Source organism: Coturnix japonica, chromosome 2 (assembly GCF_054131305.1).
Source record: "Coturnix japonica strain WE chromosome 2, WE-NBRP24, whole genome shotgun sequence".
Classification (NCBI taxonomy): Eukaryota; Metazoa; Chordata; class Aves; order Galliformes; family Phasianidae; genus Coturnix; species Coturnix japonica.
The window spans coordinates 38159338-38176490 of NC_140664.1; the positions used below are offsets into that span (position 1 = coordinate 38159338).

Sequence of the window (17153 nt, forward strand, 5' to 3'; positions counted from 1 at the left end):
GTGGTTCGAGCAAAGTTTCACTATGCAAATCTCAGTAGTGAGATTTAACTCGGATTTAAATATATCTGCTGCTCTAAATACTGCTATGAGCATCACAATTGATGTGTTTTCCAGTAAGAAAGGATTTAGGTGAGAACCAGCTACTCAAAAAACAGATTTTTCTTCCAAAGAGAACTGCAATGTCTCTTGCTCAAACTTTTGCACTTCAGATAGAAGATAATTTACAAGTGGTAGATGTGTTATCTCCTGCTGCTTATGCCACTTCCTCCAGTTTTGGGGAAATCCCATTCTTTATTTAAAAGCAAAATGGCTTTTCATCCCCAAACCACCTCTCTTTTCTGTTTTTTTCTTCCTAAATCAGTACAAGAATTTCACCACCATTGAAGCACATCCTGCCAGCCTGAGGAAGGGACTGCACGTGGACTGCCTTCATACAGGCAGTCAAAAGCAAGGTTGCTTGAAGCATTCCACTTCCCTTCCTCTTTGTTTTATCAATGACATTTAGTAATGTATAAGTCCGAACCCAGCCCAAGGGATAACACCTTCTTAAGGAACAATAGCTCACTTGATTTACCAGGGTTGAGTTCATTTGAGAAACACCATACCAATGACCACAGGTCCACGCTGTGAATGCATCCAGCAGACAAAACCCTTGACCACAAGGAGTCCTGCTGAAACAAAACAGCACTAAATGCACCATGAGATTCTCATAAAGAGAAAAGCTTGTAGAAACGGGTCCAAAACATATTACCCCATATGTGCACAGATATGTACATCTGTAGGTATATCTATATTTGCACACCCATCAATACACACAAGAGGTAACTTAACCTGGAGTCATCTGAGCTTTTCACTTTCAAATCTGTAACAAGAGAGTGCTGATGGAAAGTTAAGAAAACTGAAGCCAAAAATAAAAGAAAAAGAAAGGCCATTTCAAAAGCCCATAAACATTTTCCCTGAGAAGATTTTTCACATAATCTTGGTACTGAATGTACTGTATTAAAAGAATTCAGTTAATAGCTGAATCCTTATACATGATTAATGTATTGTATTGCACGTAAGTGCTCTCCTGTTTCTAGGAACATCCAGTTGGGTTATATTCTCATTTGTAATTTATATGCATGTTCTCTTATAATTACAGTGAAATAACAGTTTGCGGGGAAGTGGTTTCTAAAAGCATGTTGGGCACTACAGAAGATCAAAGTAAAACAAAACTTACACGGAAGCAAAAAGCATGCATGAATAGCATGAGCTTTAACCATGGTCTGAATAAACATGTGTATTCTGAACAGGATGGACTGGATTTTTCACACTAGCAATTGATCACAGAAATCTACATCCAAATGAAAAGGCTGAGTGCTGAGTAGAGAAGTCTGCACATATCACCATGATCACTGCTTCAAAACCATACACGTATACGTGCCTGGGTTCTCACACACAGTGAGATACTCGCTGCAAGAAGTCAGCATGGATCTGTACACACAGTCTTTGGGATCCTACGAATACACTAAGTTCAACAGTAGAACCAACCTCGGCAAATCCTAATACCTAAAGCAGGCAGACTTTATTTCATAGCGCAGAGGAATGGACAAGAGCAGCTGAAACAATATCCATATCCTTGCATCATCAAGAAGCAGAAAACAACTGCAAAACGTGCCAGATGCGGCATGTCAGGGTCCAGCCACCTGCTGCTTTAGGGAGGGAGGACACTGAGGCAGTGGCTGGGAAGGGCATTTTGCACGGCTGTTTAAAATAAAAGGAAGCACTCTGTGGGCGTGAGGTCAGTAGAGCTCCAATCAATTGCCAGCAGAACTGCTGTTCTTGCTGCCCTGCAGCCTGCTGGGGATTCCAGGTCGGGGCGACAGCTCTGAAAGCTACAAAACAAGCGGGTTGCCAGCTCAGCCACCTGCATTCTGAACCAATGTGGCAGTGCTCTGCTATTTATCTTAGCAAAAGTAAGTTGCAAGTGCAGTGAGCCACAAGTGAGCAGCAGCCTTTGTGGAATTCCTCAGCCATCCAGACCCCTCACACAACTCACACTCCAGCTCCCTGCTTCCCAGGTATCAGATAAAAATGGAAGGGAAGAGCCTAAGCTTGACTCAAACGATTGGGGCAATGAGCAAAGAACAAAGAATGTCAGAAGAAAAGGTATTTTTCAGAGCATTGGGCAGCTGGAATAAAAAGGATAGTTGTTCAGAATAAAAGAAATGCAGGTAAAAAAAAGCACATTTTGCCAATGTGAAGTTTATTTTTGAATGATTGTATTGAAATATAGGGCTTTGAAGGCAATATCCAAATATCACAGTGCTCCTTTAATCTTGAGCTACAAGGATCTTATTTTGCTAAAACAAACTAGAGAAAAGAGAAATCCCTGTGGCTTAAAATGCCATGAGAATTCTGTATATCCTCTTTGTGGGAAATACTAATCTGCGATGGATCTCCGGGCTCACCATTCCCAGTGTGGTGAGCAGGACCACACTCTGCACACAGAGTGACTCCAGGGCTGCCTGAGCTTTCCTGCTTTACTGTTACACAGCAAAAACAGTGAAACGCCTGAACAACAGCCAGTACAAAGCATGATCAGAAAACCCCAAAGTAAAAGCCACCCCCAACAACAACAGAGAACTCAGGGTACACAGAACAGGTCTGCACTGTTAACAACTTTGTGTGAATGACTTCAGAGAAGAGAATGACTTCTACCTCTACCCCCCCGTGTAGTAATGAAAGCTTTAAGTACTCCAAATGTCTGACCCTAAGAAGCTAAAAACTTGAAATTGCGCAAGGAATTTTGTTTCTTTCATAAGCTTCAGAAACACATTCTTTGAAATCCCTGCTGCTCATCCATCAAACAATGTGGAGCTGAATAAATGAAGCAAAGAGAGAAGGTATTACGGGGGCAGCCACTTCTGTCTTTCACTGCATCATACAGCCCTTCACACCTCTAACGATAAGCCCAACCTTGAATAAAACCTCTGCCACTGTCTGACAAAGAGTTGCACTTGCTTTTTATCAAAAGATACACATTCTCAACAGGTTTTTTTTTCCTTTCTCCAAGAAGAAAGTTTTCAGATGCAGATCATATTTCTCCAAGCTGTTGTTGGTACCAATAGCTCCCATGATGGCGTTAGCTGTGCCCTACCCACCGAAATGATGCCTCTCCAGTCGCTCACTCTGTTCCTTCCTTCTTCTGCCTCAAAGTGCTCAGATGAGAAGATGAGATCCTGTCTTAGAGAGAAAGCAGAGTCAAAGGCCTCCGGTACACTCAGAGCCCAGCCCTGGGCCAGGCTAAGGGATGACGGAAGCTGAAGCAGCAAGGAAGGCAGACATACCAAAGCGCGCTATCACTCACCACTCACCCATCAAGCACGGGTAACTGAGAGCATCTTAATTTGAAACCACTGGTCACTATCTGGTGATAAAATAAAGCAACCCCAAGTGAGTTAAGGCAAGCTTGCGCATTCCAAAGTACTTTCCCTAACCTACACAATACAGCCTCGCCCTGGTTAGAGGTTTAATGCAATTTGTACTGCCTTTGTTTCTCCTCCTTGTGACTGCAAGCTGATTTCATCTTTCCAAGAGATGATTCGCTTCTGAGCACACACACGAGCTTCTACTTCAGAACGTTTCTAACATGAAAGTTAAGCGCAGAAGGGAGCAGCTGAACCCTATGGAGAGGTGCCGCTACTAAAGATAGATGCAGCTGACAGCCATTTGGATAAGTATGTTAAACAGGACAGAATTAAAGGGTTAAAAAGGGGGCAGGATTTGTTCTCTCTCTGCTTCACAGCTCTTGTGTGTGCTTTTATGAATCCTGAGATGGCAGCAAAATTAGGCCTTGCTGGCCACTGTGAATGAATTATTTCCTGACACGGCAGGATGTTTTTCATGTATGTAACTGCTTCAAACAGCTGAAGTGCTCTGCTTCTAATTATTTTTGCTACACATGAAATATTTGAGGAAAATATCTAGGATATCTTTAATTTGTTAATTACCAGCTGGCTCCTACTGTGACTTATTAAGCCACCACTGCAGTGACTAATGCTTCTGACAATACCAAGTTAGCAAAAACACCTTGTGGAGGGACGTGACCTGGCTGGCCTGAGATGGGCTAGCTGCAGGTGTTTATTTGCAAAATGAGATGGTTTACTGACCCAGACAGAAGGCAGCCAACATCAGTATCACACGCTGAGTGCTGCAGCCAGCACAGCCCCATGCCACCAGGCCTGAGCCAGCCTTCCCCTCACTCCCTGCAATGTCCCCAGCCCTGCAAGTGGCCACCACTGCCCCATGGCACACTATGAAAGACCAAGAGCATCTGGGATTTGCCTTGTGTGCTGCTACACCTGCTGCAGGGTGAACATGAGGAAGGAAGGCAGGCCCAGGGCCCCTCGTTCAGGGCTGCCCAGCAGCAAGAGGATGATAGAGGGGCCTCAGGGAGGGCAGGGGCTCTGCATCTGGGAAAAGGAAGATGATGGAAACGTGGTTGCCAGTAAAAGGCTTCTCTGCACACTTCCAGGCACATCCTTTTTCCTCTCGCCTCTGAATACAGGTCTTTTTTCTCAGTCAAAGCACTTTCTGCTGAATTGATTGGGTTAATAACATTATAGCTTGGACAGGAACTTACACTTCTTAGCGCTAAGTGTGTGAAATAATGTTACTCGTGCTGCCAAATCCTCCTGGCGTGGTTGGAAAAGCTGGTCTGCTCCTATGCCGCTGCATTATAAAATTGCTGAACAAACCTATTTTGCTGTAATGGGAAGGAACACGTTTCTTTCCCTGCTGTAAGTAGGTCAATGAAAACATGACGTTGTGAGGATGAAACAGCTTTCCTCTGCTCTCTTGCCCCTAATGGTCGTTTCGAATCATTCTGATTTAATTACACAGTAAAGTTATTAACGACTGATCTATTGGTGGTCCTAAAGCCCAGGCGTTGTGCTTCCTTGCAGGCTGGTTCTAGCCTGGGGTACACATGTACCATTCAAACACATGGTGAATCACTGCACAGTTGAGAAAAGCCTGCAAAGCAATTTGGATGCGGAAATGCAACCATACATTAGGAACACGTGAAATTTTAACTCCCAGCTTGGAGATTAGCACCGAGCTTTTACGTCAGTATGATCTCTGTTTGAGGATGAACGTCCAATTATCTCCGCTAAATCTAAAGTAGCCACAGCGTGAACAATGAACTTGCTCTGAGTTAGTTCTGACATAAACAAAGCCAAAGCACTTTCAGCAGAGCTATTCTAGCTCACAACAACTGGAGACATCTCTACATGAGTTTCATCACAGGGCATTAACCATTAGTTAGCAAAACATTCTACTTACGGTTACGCCTATCTATTAAATTCTTATTATTGGTTATTGGAAATTAAAAAATAATATTTTGGGGGGAGAACCCCTCCCAAAAAAAAGCAAGAAGGAAAAACAAAGTTACACTGAATAGAATACAGAATGTCTGAAGTCTTAGCCAACCAAATTTGAAAACCCAAAACAGGTTCTGTGTTCTCACTGACTGCCTCTCTTCTTTCATTCCAGATGATGTAATATAGTTCTGTTGACATTAACTGGAAAAAGAAGAGTAACTGATTCCCCCAATATAACGCCTGTCGTGAAGCCTCCCTCACCCCCACAGGCACTCCAAAGGCCCTTCTGCATACAGATATTGGCCACGCAGAGTGACACACTCTCATACCCTCCAGTGCACCCATCCCACACATAGCAGTCTGCCTGGGACAGCAAAGCCCGCCATGTACAAGTGGACGCCACTTGGGCCTCAGCATGAAATCTGTACCCTATAAAAACCCATGACTTCAAAGGGGACTCGGATTTCATCCTAAGAATCCAATTACGTGTTGCAAATTTAGGACGGCTTGTCAAGTGCCAGCTGACAGAGTGATGTCTCCAAGTATTTCAGGATGATGGTATTTGAGCTGAAACGCAAAGCCAGCTGTTTGTGTCCTAACTACTCACCTAAGGAACACTTCAAAATGAGGAAACTACACCATGATTAAGTGCCTCTGCACTCTGCACCTCAGCAAAAACTGTCCTGCTCTGCACAGTGACCCGTCCTAACAGAATTAAGGAAGCATGCACTGCAATAAGAAAATAATTCCAGGCACAGGATTATCACCAGTATCAGCAAATCACAGGGCAGACAGAAAAGATCTGTAATCCACCTCCTGCTGCGAGATACAGCCAAATACACTCATGTTTATTAAAGCCGTTCCTAGCACGTCCAGAGATGGATACTCTACAGCCTCCACTGGCAGTGTATTTCAGAGACAACATTTTCCTAGGGCTTACCTCATCTTCCTAGCTTCAAGTTACAGCCTTTTCCCTTTGTCTGTGGGCAGCCTGGTCTAGTAGTTTGGTGACCCTGCACGTAGCAGGGGGGTTGAAAGTACATGATCATTGTGGTCCTGTTCAACCTGGGCCATTCTATGATTCTATAATATGATTCTATGACTGAGCTCCTTTTGGCAACAGCCCATTCTGTGCTTTCCATACTGGGAGAACTGCCTGCCTCCAGCCCTACCTGCCAAAGAGACAGAACCAAGGTTGGAAAAGACCACTACTATCAGCCATCAACCCACCGCCACCATGCTGGCATAAGGGCACAAAGCCAATCTGCTTTACACCTTCATCAGAGGCAATACACTGTTTCCAAGTGGGTGCACATTGAATAGCACAAGGGTTAGTCCAAGTCACCACCAACTTTTTATTTCTGGTTGCTTCGCTAAACACTGTGCTTGAGATGAAATTCCACACACCAGATAATGCAGTCAAACTGAACGTTTCATGTGTATATATTAAATGAGTTTTGAAGCCAAAGCTAAAGAAAGGAGACAGTCCCACCTGTGCTAAATAATAACAATAGTAAAATAATCAGCAATGAAAATGTTTAATTCTTTTGCTAAGTACCGTGTACTTCTCCACATTCTCAAACTAAAACCAGTCTTGTTAAAAGGTGTACTTTGGAAATGCACTGGGAAAGGCTAGGATTAATTCTGTCTGCAGCTGTTATTTGGTGATGAGTACCCAAGGACAATGTTGCTCCTAATGTACTTTTCTGTGCTTTAGCTGAGCTTAATTTTGTTGTGCTTGAAAGAACTAGGCACTAGTTGTCAATAAATTGTTTTTAATGCCTACTTGCTCACAGACTTCTGTGTCTCATTCCTTTTTCACTTTCTTTCTTCTTATTGGGGCTGCACTGAGTGCAAACGTCCTTAGAAATTTACAGGGAGGTATTTGATAGTGCAGCCTCATCCTTACAAAAGATATAAAAGAAAACAAGAACTGAGGTAACGTTTTCCATCCCTTGATCTCAGAGCAATTGCAAACAAGGAGACGCCAAGCCCTCATGCGGCTTATCAGAGATGATGGGCAGATACTTGCTGTCTTCCGCTCCTTTCTGTGCCCCAGGGAAGGTTAAGTTCAGCAGAAGCCACAAATAAATTAATAAGCAGAGATTCATTGTGCCCAGCGCTTTCTCATCCCATCGTTATTACTCAGTGCACACATCTCAGTTCAGGTTTTATAGCCAAATGTAACAAGAGGCCATGCAATTGGTTCAGAAACCTGGCTTTGTGCAATAGCCCCCTTGGTAGGGGAGGGTAACTTTCTCCAGACTGTTAGGTATCAAAAGCTTTCTCAACTACCACTGCTGCAATTAGATGCATTTTTAAGCATCCCATTAGTGGGAAGTCTCACTGTATTTCCAGGTAGAGTCACTTCATACAGAAATAATTACAGTAATAATTAGCTCAAGAAGTGCTCTGTTGCTTTATACTCATGGAGCCAGGATCAATAGCGAGTGTAGGACTTGCGTGGATTCCCAGTAAATGCAGCTGTGAGAGCTCCTTGGCTCTGAGGTCATACATGGCTACACAGGACACCATAATTTCATTAGGTTTGGTTGTTTTTGCGTGTTCTCTTTCTCTATGACAGAGTTACAAAATTACAGGCTCGAGGCTTTCTGCAGTGTGGTGCCTTGTATAAGGCACTGCCTGTCATATTCTGCCAAAACAAATTAGCTGCTGGCACTGGGAGCAGATTCATTAGGACCCAAAGGAAATTATATCACTGAGAGCTGCTCCCAGGTGTGTGTGAGCTCAGAAACATGCCAGCATCTTCTCAGGGAACCTTGGGGAAAAGCCCTTAAACTTTTTACCAAGCAATTCCAGACAACACTCCTCTTTCCTAATCTTCAGCAGAATGATCACTGAAAAAAAACTCTGAAGATGAGGCTAGAAATAAAGATGTACAATAGAAAAAAAAATGATCACAACAGAAAGGAAACAGGAGCCATAGGCAATAACTGCAGAGTCTATTAAAGAAGGATTATAACGTACATTTCCACCACTGCTTTTAACAAGGTTCACAATGGAAGAATTGTATAATTTATTAAAGGAAAAAAAAATGTTGCAAACCCATATATACCTTTTATGACCTTCCTGAACTCCCATGACAAAGACACTTACAATTTGATGGTAACAGGTATGAGGCTGAGGCCTGCCTGCTTGAGACCAAGCATGCTACTAGCCATGGTAAAGTAGGGCTTGTTCCCAAGTGACACCAAGAAGGCAGCTCCTTGGAGCAGGAATGTGTGGCACACATTAGTGGTGGACAGCACATCATCAGCATTAGGGCATCTAATTGGGGTATATCTGCCCCACACATACAGTACCCCAAAGCAGAATGCTCCAATACTGCAGGAATTGAATTGGCATGTGCTACACTCACTGCCTCATCTGCACGATGTCACCTTCGTGCTGCTGGGTCACCAAACAGGTGACATCATATTTGTCTTAATACTGCAAACAAAGCTAGCCAGGGATTCTCCATCTCAAAAGAAAACCACACCAACACTACAGTATATAAACTACAAACTATAGCAGATGTATCAACATTTTCCATGGGAAAACAACAGTTTATTAAAGATTTTCCAACTTACCACTAATCCGAATTAAAGTTGTTATTTCAGATGGTTTTCACATCAGAACATATTTTTTAAGTCAACCCAACACTGCATTGCAGCTCCTTATCCCGGGAACATCTCTACCTGGTTCAGATGCCTGTTTCTTCCTGCAGCTGTTTGTTTCTGGCGGCTTCACTTCCCACAATACAAAGCGGGTTTCCCTCTGACGAAGCTCTCCAGCGCCTCTTGGACATTTAATTACGAGAGAAGGGCCTCAGATAATGAAAAGAGAACAACACGCTCCTGAACCAATGCTTCTGAAAAGTAATAAACTGCGGTAGGGAAATGCAATTTAATTTTGAACTGAGTCAGGAATTTCCCATGGAACACTAATTCTATTTGCTGCTCACCTCGGAGTGTCAGTCTATCTTTCTTAAGCAGTTTAGGAAGGTTGTGAAAGGTGCGGTGAACCTCTGCTTCCAAATCTGTGAATTCATCCTCCCTGACCCCTTTTGCCATACCCCTGGGGAATAGAGAAGTCAATTGTTCCAAGCCTTATCAGAGGCTGGTACATCATTTGGAGTACTGTGTCCAGTTCTGGTCTCCCCAGTACAAAAAAGACAGGGATCTCTTGGAAAAGGTCCAGCAGAGGGCCACAAAGATGATGAAGGGCCTGGAGCATCTCCCCTATGAGGAAAGGCTAAGTGAACTGGGTCTGCTTAGCCTTGAGAAAAGAAGACTGAGAGGGGACCTGATCCAGGTCTATAAATATCTGAGGTGTGGGGGTCAAAGTGGAGAGGCCAGACTCTTATCAACAGTGTGTGGAGACAGGACAAGGGGAAATGGACAGAAACCGGAGCATAGGAAGTTCTGCACAAATGTGCGCAAGAACTTCTTTATGGTGAGGGTGACGGAGACTGGAACAGGCAGCCCAGGGAGGTGGTGGAGTCTCCTTCTCTGGAGATATTCAAGACCTGCCTAGACGCCTACCTGTGTGACGTGGTGTAGGGAGCCTGCTTTGGCAGGGGGTTGGACTCACTGGTCTCTGGAGGTCCCTTCCAACCCCTACAATTCTGTGACGCTGTGATCCTGAGGCAATGCCTATTCCCTACAGGACCTGCCATCTAAATACAAGCGCTCCCTTCCATTTTGCAGGGGTTTAGAAAACTCAGCTTGCCCAAATCTGCACAGGAATCCAGTGCAAAAGCAAGAAACAACCATAGCTCTGCTAAGACCCACTGTGATGTTTCACTCATCCAACATACATATTTTTTCTCAAACTTCTTCTTCCACTTCAATACCAAAACATCTTAATGTAAGAACCAGCTGACCTGGAATTTTGCATGGGACTGAAGTGTTTAAGTAGTACCAACTAGCTAAGAAAACATCCAACTATTATCAACAATCAGAGAACCGGCTTAAATGGCATTTCTCACTCTTGTAATTGTTCTTCTCTCTACAATTGTACTGAAGATTCTGCATTTCCCTCTCCTTCATCCCCTACATTTAACCACACAGAAAACAATTCACAGAAAACAATTCACAGAAGTATAGAATCACCAAGGCTGGAAAAGTCCTCCAAGATCATCCAGCCCAGCTGCCCTCCTACCACCACCATTTCCCTTAGTCCAACAGATCTGCTCACCCAGGTGTTTTGCAAAATCAACAGGTTGATCAACTGGATCAAATGGAAGAAAGACAATCAAACATATCAGATCCATCATCTTTCCTTCAAGCATTTCTATTTCAGTTCGTTCGCTTGCACATATTTTGCAAGGCACACAATGACACTGCATGAGTCTCTTTGTGCTTGTATGTAGAACTAGAAATGCTCAGTGTTCCAGGAACCTGCAGGCAGTACCCACTTCCTACAGCCCTCGTGGGCACCACCGACACATCAGGAATGCTGAACATATTTGGGTGAATGGGCGCCAACGCCAAGTCTAGGAGCATCCCTGCTGCAAACGTGCAGTACTCGTGCCCAGAATACATGACGTTGCCACTTAGGCGATTCTCATATACAAGATGAATCCACTAGATACTGCAATTACTTTTGGTAAACTGTGGAAAGAACAAAACTCTTTGGTTCTTCTTACTCACAAACTCACATCTTAAGTAAAGACCATCAGGGGAACGCATATGTTTTTTTCATTACTGATAGGATTGATTTGGTTTAAACATAAAAACCAAAATGTAAATAAATATCAATGCCAAAAGCCAAGTAAGAGCGTTATTTGAGAGCAAACAAACACCAGGTTTAAAGATAATGAACGCTGTGCTGTGATCAAACTCACACAAGGAAATAGCAGGTAAGTGAATGCACAGCCAAACAAGCAAACAGATACTGATTGTATCCCCTGCACTGTGGAAAACAGTTGGCTTTTCAACTCTGTAACAAAAAAGCAGCATTTCAGGCAGCACATCTCCCTGATGAAGGGCAAAGGTTTAAAACAAAATCCAGCCGATAGGGAAACAGCACTCAAAACTGTAAGGGAAAGATTATTCAAGACAAAGACTCACTAAGTACAAGAAACCCTGTGAGTTAACCCTCTGTTAGAGAATAAAGTTCAAACAATCTGTATTAAGAAAATAGGGCAAAAGAACTCACGAGGGAAAGCATTACTTGGATATCTACCTTTAAGGAACTCCTGGGCTCTGAAAACTGAGCTCCGAAAGCAGAAGCAAAGCAGAGTCACCACCGCAGCAAATGGCAAAAGGCAAGCTTCCTACTTACCCTATGGTATGCACCATGATCCCTCTTGCCACCTCAGTAATCCCACAGAATCCAGAATTAAGGTACTTTTTAAGGGAATATTAGAGTCTTGAGAGGAGACAGAGGAAAGCTGACAGGCAGAGCTTTGCGAGGAGCCAGGCAGACAGGGATGAATTTAAGTCCTGGCTCAAGATGCTGTGTATTCTGCGTCTATCTTTAACTTGTAAATGATTTGGTTTCACATTCCTCTGAAGTCCTGCTGGCAGATGCCTTTGTGGAGCTCTTACCAATCACAGGCACCCAGACCCCCCTCCCTCCTCTCCCTCTCCCCAAGCTGACATTCCATCCCCACCTCGCCCCCCATGCACAGCACATACCTCCCACAACACAACACAACACACAGAGCACACACACTCTCCTCACCCCAACAAAAATAACCCCCTCTGTAAGCGGCTCGCACACACTGCCACCAAACACCGCATTCTGAACATGCTGGTTTACATTTTGGAGGCTCGCTCAGCCTGTGTGAATACACTAAAATAATCCAGTCCTTCCTTAGAAGCTGCTGCAAAACACGCCGTTGTAGCGCTTGGGAATAAAAACGCTTTAAGTGGCACTGCTTATGTTCAGTGTGTGGGGACCTGGGGTCATTGCTCGTGCCAAAACTACTATCAGCCAAAGTCTCTGAGTTTGAATCCTGCAGTCACTCGTTTAATCACAGTAAGAAATAGTAGGAACACTACAAAGCATTTTCTGTAGATGTCTGCAAATGCCACCAGCTCGTGGGGCATGAGGGCAAGGGAAAGAAAGGTGCAGGGCAGCACTGTCGTATCAAGCTCCAGCAGAAATGTATATTTGGATGCTAATAGCACCTTTGCCCACTCAGAGATCTGTAGAGAGAAACTGAGCATAGAATTAAAAAAGTCCATACTTGATTTCAAATGTTAAGACTCTGAACTTTCATTCTTCTTAAATGCGTGTCTCTTTACAATACCAATGCACTGCAATTTTGTTCGGAAGTCAGGCTCCGAAATAATTAAACTGCTGATTCTTGGCAGCTTTCAAGGCAATTAAGTGCACAACAAAAAAGTCTTTCCACAAAGCACAGAAAGCCAGGATTACTACCGGTGACTCCAGGAGTCGATACTGTTGACGCAAACCCCTGGCTCTTGATATCTGCCTTGGGAAGCAGCTGGTTTTTAATCTGTAAGCATGCATTCGGTTGAATACTGCTTGCCATCAGGATTTCCTTATCTCAAAGACTGGTGAGAAGGGAAGAATGCTGTATGTAAATGAATTACTGAACACTCTGTATTAAAACTGGAAAACAGCAATTTACTGTCACGACAGTTCAAGCAGAAAAATAAAGTAAATATCTCTGTTTCACAGTCCTTAGCCTCATCTTGCTGCCAGCACAGGTCAGGGCAGGGGGTGTGAGGCCAAGCTGTGTCCATCATCACTTAGTTAAAAACACAGTTTATAAATGCTCTGCCAATGGCCTATTTGATGAGACTTTACACTTTCCAGAGCACCCATGTTGAGAGGAGAGGCTGATCTAGTAATAAAAGTAAGTATGCATTTACTCCGGGCAAAGAAAGAAAACAGCTCAAACTTGGAAAGGCTGAAAGGGCTGCAAAATGACTCTGAAGGGCTGTATATTAGTGAAAAAGAAGTCTGCACTTCATCTCTGATGAGCTACTGTTAACAACGCTGCTGCAGGAGACAGAGTTGGATAAAAACACAAAGTGCACACACAGCCCCTGCTGCGGTCAGTCCTGCAGGCAGGAAGGCAAGAGTTCCTAGCTTGGAATCAGCTAAGGTTCATGCACCTGGAAAAGCTGCCCGTAACATATAAATATTAAGGAATAAACTAGCTGACAAGATGACTCCTGAAGAATCAGATTTATTTTGAGTGGCTAATCTTTTTTACTATTAGAAATGCAAGACCTCAGTATGTTTAATGTCTGCTTTGCAGAGAGCTTTAAAAAACCAGCAAGCAAAAAATATGCTACTGACTTCCTGCCAGAAATTAAGGCAGTCGCTCAACTTCTCCTTTGTCTTGGGTCCCAAAACTGTGGCTTGCTGATAGCAGGATTCAAGGAACACGTCTATTACTCAGTTTTAGGAGTTGCTGTGAATTGCAGGAACAATGCCTTGCACTGATTTCCAATAGAGCCACATCTACCATTACAAATCTCTCACACCAGAGAAGTCCTTACACCGCAGTGACTCCCATTCAAACAGAGGAACTCCATGCTGTGTAATGACAACACTGTACCTCAAATCAGTGTTCTTAAACTGTTCTGTAAGGATGGGAGACCTAAAGGGCAGATAAGCACCGGAAGCAAAGTTAACATTAGGTCTTAAGAAGTGCAGTACTTTAGAAGCTCAGAGAGACAAACAAGAAAGAACAAAGGCAAGTTGTACTTTTGTGGCTGAGGGCTCCTTTTCATTAACACAACCAGCAAGGAGGAAAACAGCTCTCCATGGAAGAAAGTGTGATGCACCAATGTGATGGATCAGAAGTGAGGTGAAGAATTAACACTGAGCTGGTTCTTGGACTCCAATCTACTTCTAAAGGATGCTTAATTGTAGGGGAAACAATGGAGGGGAATCCACAAAAAGAGATTAGGTTTTGGATCCTCTAAAAGAACACTAAGTATATGCTTCTTAAGTCTCATCACATGTTAATTATAAACATAAGAGTACATAGAGGTGGAGCTTTGAAAAACTGGATGCTTCAAATTTCTGGAGAAGCTTGGATGTTGATGTAGACAGCAAGATCCCATTCCCATGAATGGGACAGAGAGGTCCTATGTCCAAAGGAGAAGACAGGTGTCCAGTTCTCTCAGATGAAGAGGTGTACAGCAATACCAGCACCTCACGTGTCCAGAGCTGAACATGGCAGCCAGCAGAGCATATAGCTGGGAGAGATTTACCAAAGCTGGGAGGATTACTGCTTTTCCTCTCTTAGCAAGGCCTGTTGCTTAAATACATCAGCAAAAGCAACACTGGGGAGCACCGGTACCATTAGATTTGAGACATACAAAATACAAAGCAGGAATGAGTTACTGTAGAGGCAGGAGCTGTTGTGTAGAGAAAGATGAAGAGGTGATAGTAATTTGGTACTAGTCTCAAATACAAATACGTAACGTGTTTGAAACCATGTGACTTCCTACCCATTTCCAATTTAGCCCAGTGCCTATGAGGCATGCACTGTCCCTTCATATTCAGCTATTTTTAACGTGCATAGAATTTGCTCTTGATCTTCCCTTGTCTGTCAGCATCTTGAATTCATTTCTCTTGACAGTCTTAAGATTTGGGCTTACTGGGACAAGCAACATTTTTCACCCTACGGGCTCTGTCCTTCTAAGTCTTACTCAGAGTAATTCTTGCTCGCGGGAACAATCTCTTTAACCTCTACAGCTGATTTCAGCACAGGCTCATTCAAGAGTAAGAGCTTTGAGCAGAGGACTGCCATTACATTGACAGGAATGCAGTTCCATGCGTCATGGTGGATCAAATACATGGGCTTTTTTCGGTGATACTTAAATCAACTCCATTACCCCCAGTCTATTTCCAGACTTAGTGACTCAGCTGCTTGGTTATACTAGAAGTCCTGTCCAGTGAGGTCCAACAGGCAAGGTTTGGCCACGAATTACCCTACATGTTGCTCCTCTCCTATCTAGTGCCTTTGTAGTAAGCCATAATAGTATAGCCTAAGTTGGAAGAGACCCTTAAGAATCATCTAGTCCATCTCCTGGCTTCACACAAGAGAATTCAAATTGAAAGCCTATGTCTGATAGTGCTGTCCAAACACTCCTTGAGCTCCATCAGCTTGGGGCTATGACCACTGCCCTGGGCAGCCTGTTCCATGCCCACTGCCCTCTGGTGAAGAACCTTTCCCTAACCCCCACTCCAAGGGTAGTCCCCCCTGACACAGCTCCACGCTATTCCCTTGGGCCCTGTTGCTGTCGGCAGAGAACAGAGCTCAGCGCTGCCCCTCCACTCCCTGTGATGAGCTGCAGACTGCCATGAGACCTCCCCTCAGCCTTCTCACACTTTCTTATCCAGGCCCTCCTTTGAACACTCTCTGCTAGTTTTATGCCCTTCTCATAGCATGGTACCCAAACCCACACCCAGTGCTGGAGGTGAGATGGCACAGCACAGAGCAGAGTAGCACAGTCCCTTTCCTCACCCACCAACAGTGATAGGCCTGATGCACCCCAGAGTACAGGTGGCCCTTTTGGGTTGCCAGAGCATGCTGCTCTCATTTAACTTCTTGTCAACCAAGACCTCCAAATCCCTTTTCATGGGGTTGCTCACAAGCTTCTCACCCTCATTATATATATATATATATAAAACACTAAGACGAGTCCTCCTACTGCTCCTAGGAGGCTTATCACCTAACAGCAGGCCTACAGCTCATTACAGGGAGTGGAGGGGATAATCTAAATTGACCAGTAAAACAAAGACCTCTGAGATTTAATAAAATCAAAAGAACTTAAATCAGTGAGTCATTATAAGTCATTTTTACTTCACTGAAAGGAAAAACATGCACATATAAAACAAAAAACAAAGACAGGTAATCCTAATTCCACCCGGTGCTGAGTCCTGGAAAAGTCCTTCCTGGCCTGATGGTGCTCACAGATAAATAAAAAAGGCTGTATCATCCATTATTGGCTCCCCGCCTGAAAATGCTGAACTTGGAAGGTTTGAAGTGACAGCTGTATTTCATTAAAGTTGCTTGGTGAGCAGCACATCTAATGAAGATTGTTTTCCTAAGGATTTAAGGACCTTGTTAATTACTGCTCCCGGTGACAGCAATCCCTGTTTCCTATAAACTCCCATCAATATCCCTATCCCTCAGGAACTGAGAGCTGCCCATGTCTACCTTCAGCTTCCTCTCACCTACCATGCAGTCGTGCTGCAACACTATCTCCACAGTGATCCTTTGAATTTCCCCAGGCCTCCACAACTGTCCTTCTAGCTGCTGCCATAATCTGGTTCTGAAATCATGTCTGTTCTAGCCCTACATGCGAAAGTACTGATGAGTGCTAAATAGGAGAGCTCATGGCATCCAGTGCCTGAAAAGAATAGCTGAAACTTACGTCAGACTAAAGACTGCAGCACCAAAATTCATCTTGTCACAACTTTATCCTGATATTCATGTCTTTCATCTTGAAATCATGAAGCAAATGGAATCTTTTTATTAAGAAAATGGCTCTGCTATCCTTTCTCATTCCAGCACCTTGGTTTCATTGCAATGCTATGCTCTAAAGTGAAAGAAGACTTCCAGTAAGTTCTTTCATTAAGGTGCCACAAATGTTAGGTATTTACATTAGCCTAGACAGACAACCACAGGCCTTTCGTGGAAAGTTGGCCAATGTCTGAAGTGTGCGTGCAGGCAGACACACGTGTAGATGAAGAGACATACACTTCTTTCAGGACCGGGAGAAAATAATCTATGAAATACATCCTCTGTTCAGTTTAGCCCAACACAGGAACGTCCATCTTTCATTA

General features: G+C 43.7%; 1 protein-coding gene across 18 annotated transcripts in view; it reads right to left on the bottom strand.

Annotated features, from left to right (window-relative positions):
• Window positions 1–17153, bottom strand: part of DTNA (dystrobrevin alpha) — a 190260-nt gene that overhangs the window by 140368 nt on the left and 32739 nt on the right. Inside the window, exon 1 of one of the 18 annotated variants that reach the window (XM_085537443.1) lies at window positions 11652–11898. The exons of 11 other annotated variants lie outside the window; for them this stretch is intronic. In XM_085537443.1, coding sequence (XP_085393569.1) covers window positions 11652–11668 — 17 coding nt within the window. In that variant the 5' untranslated portion in view covers window positions 11669–11898. Of the gene's footprint in view, window positions 1–3143; window positions 3223–11651; window positions 11899–17153 lie in introns of those variants that run through there. 6 more of the 18 variants (XM_032442714.2, XM_085537446.1, XM_085537447.1 and 3 more) reach the window with 6 other exon arrangements.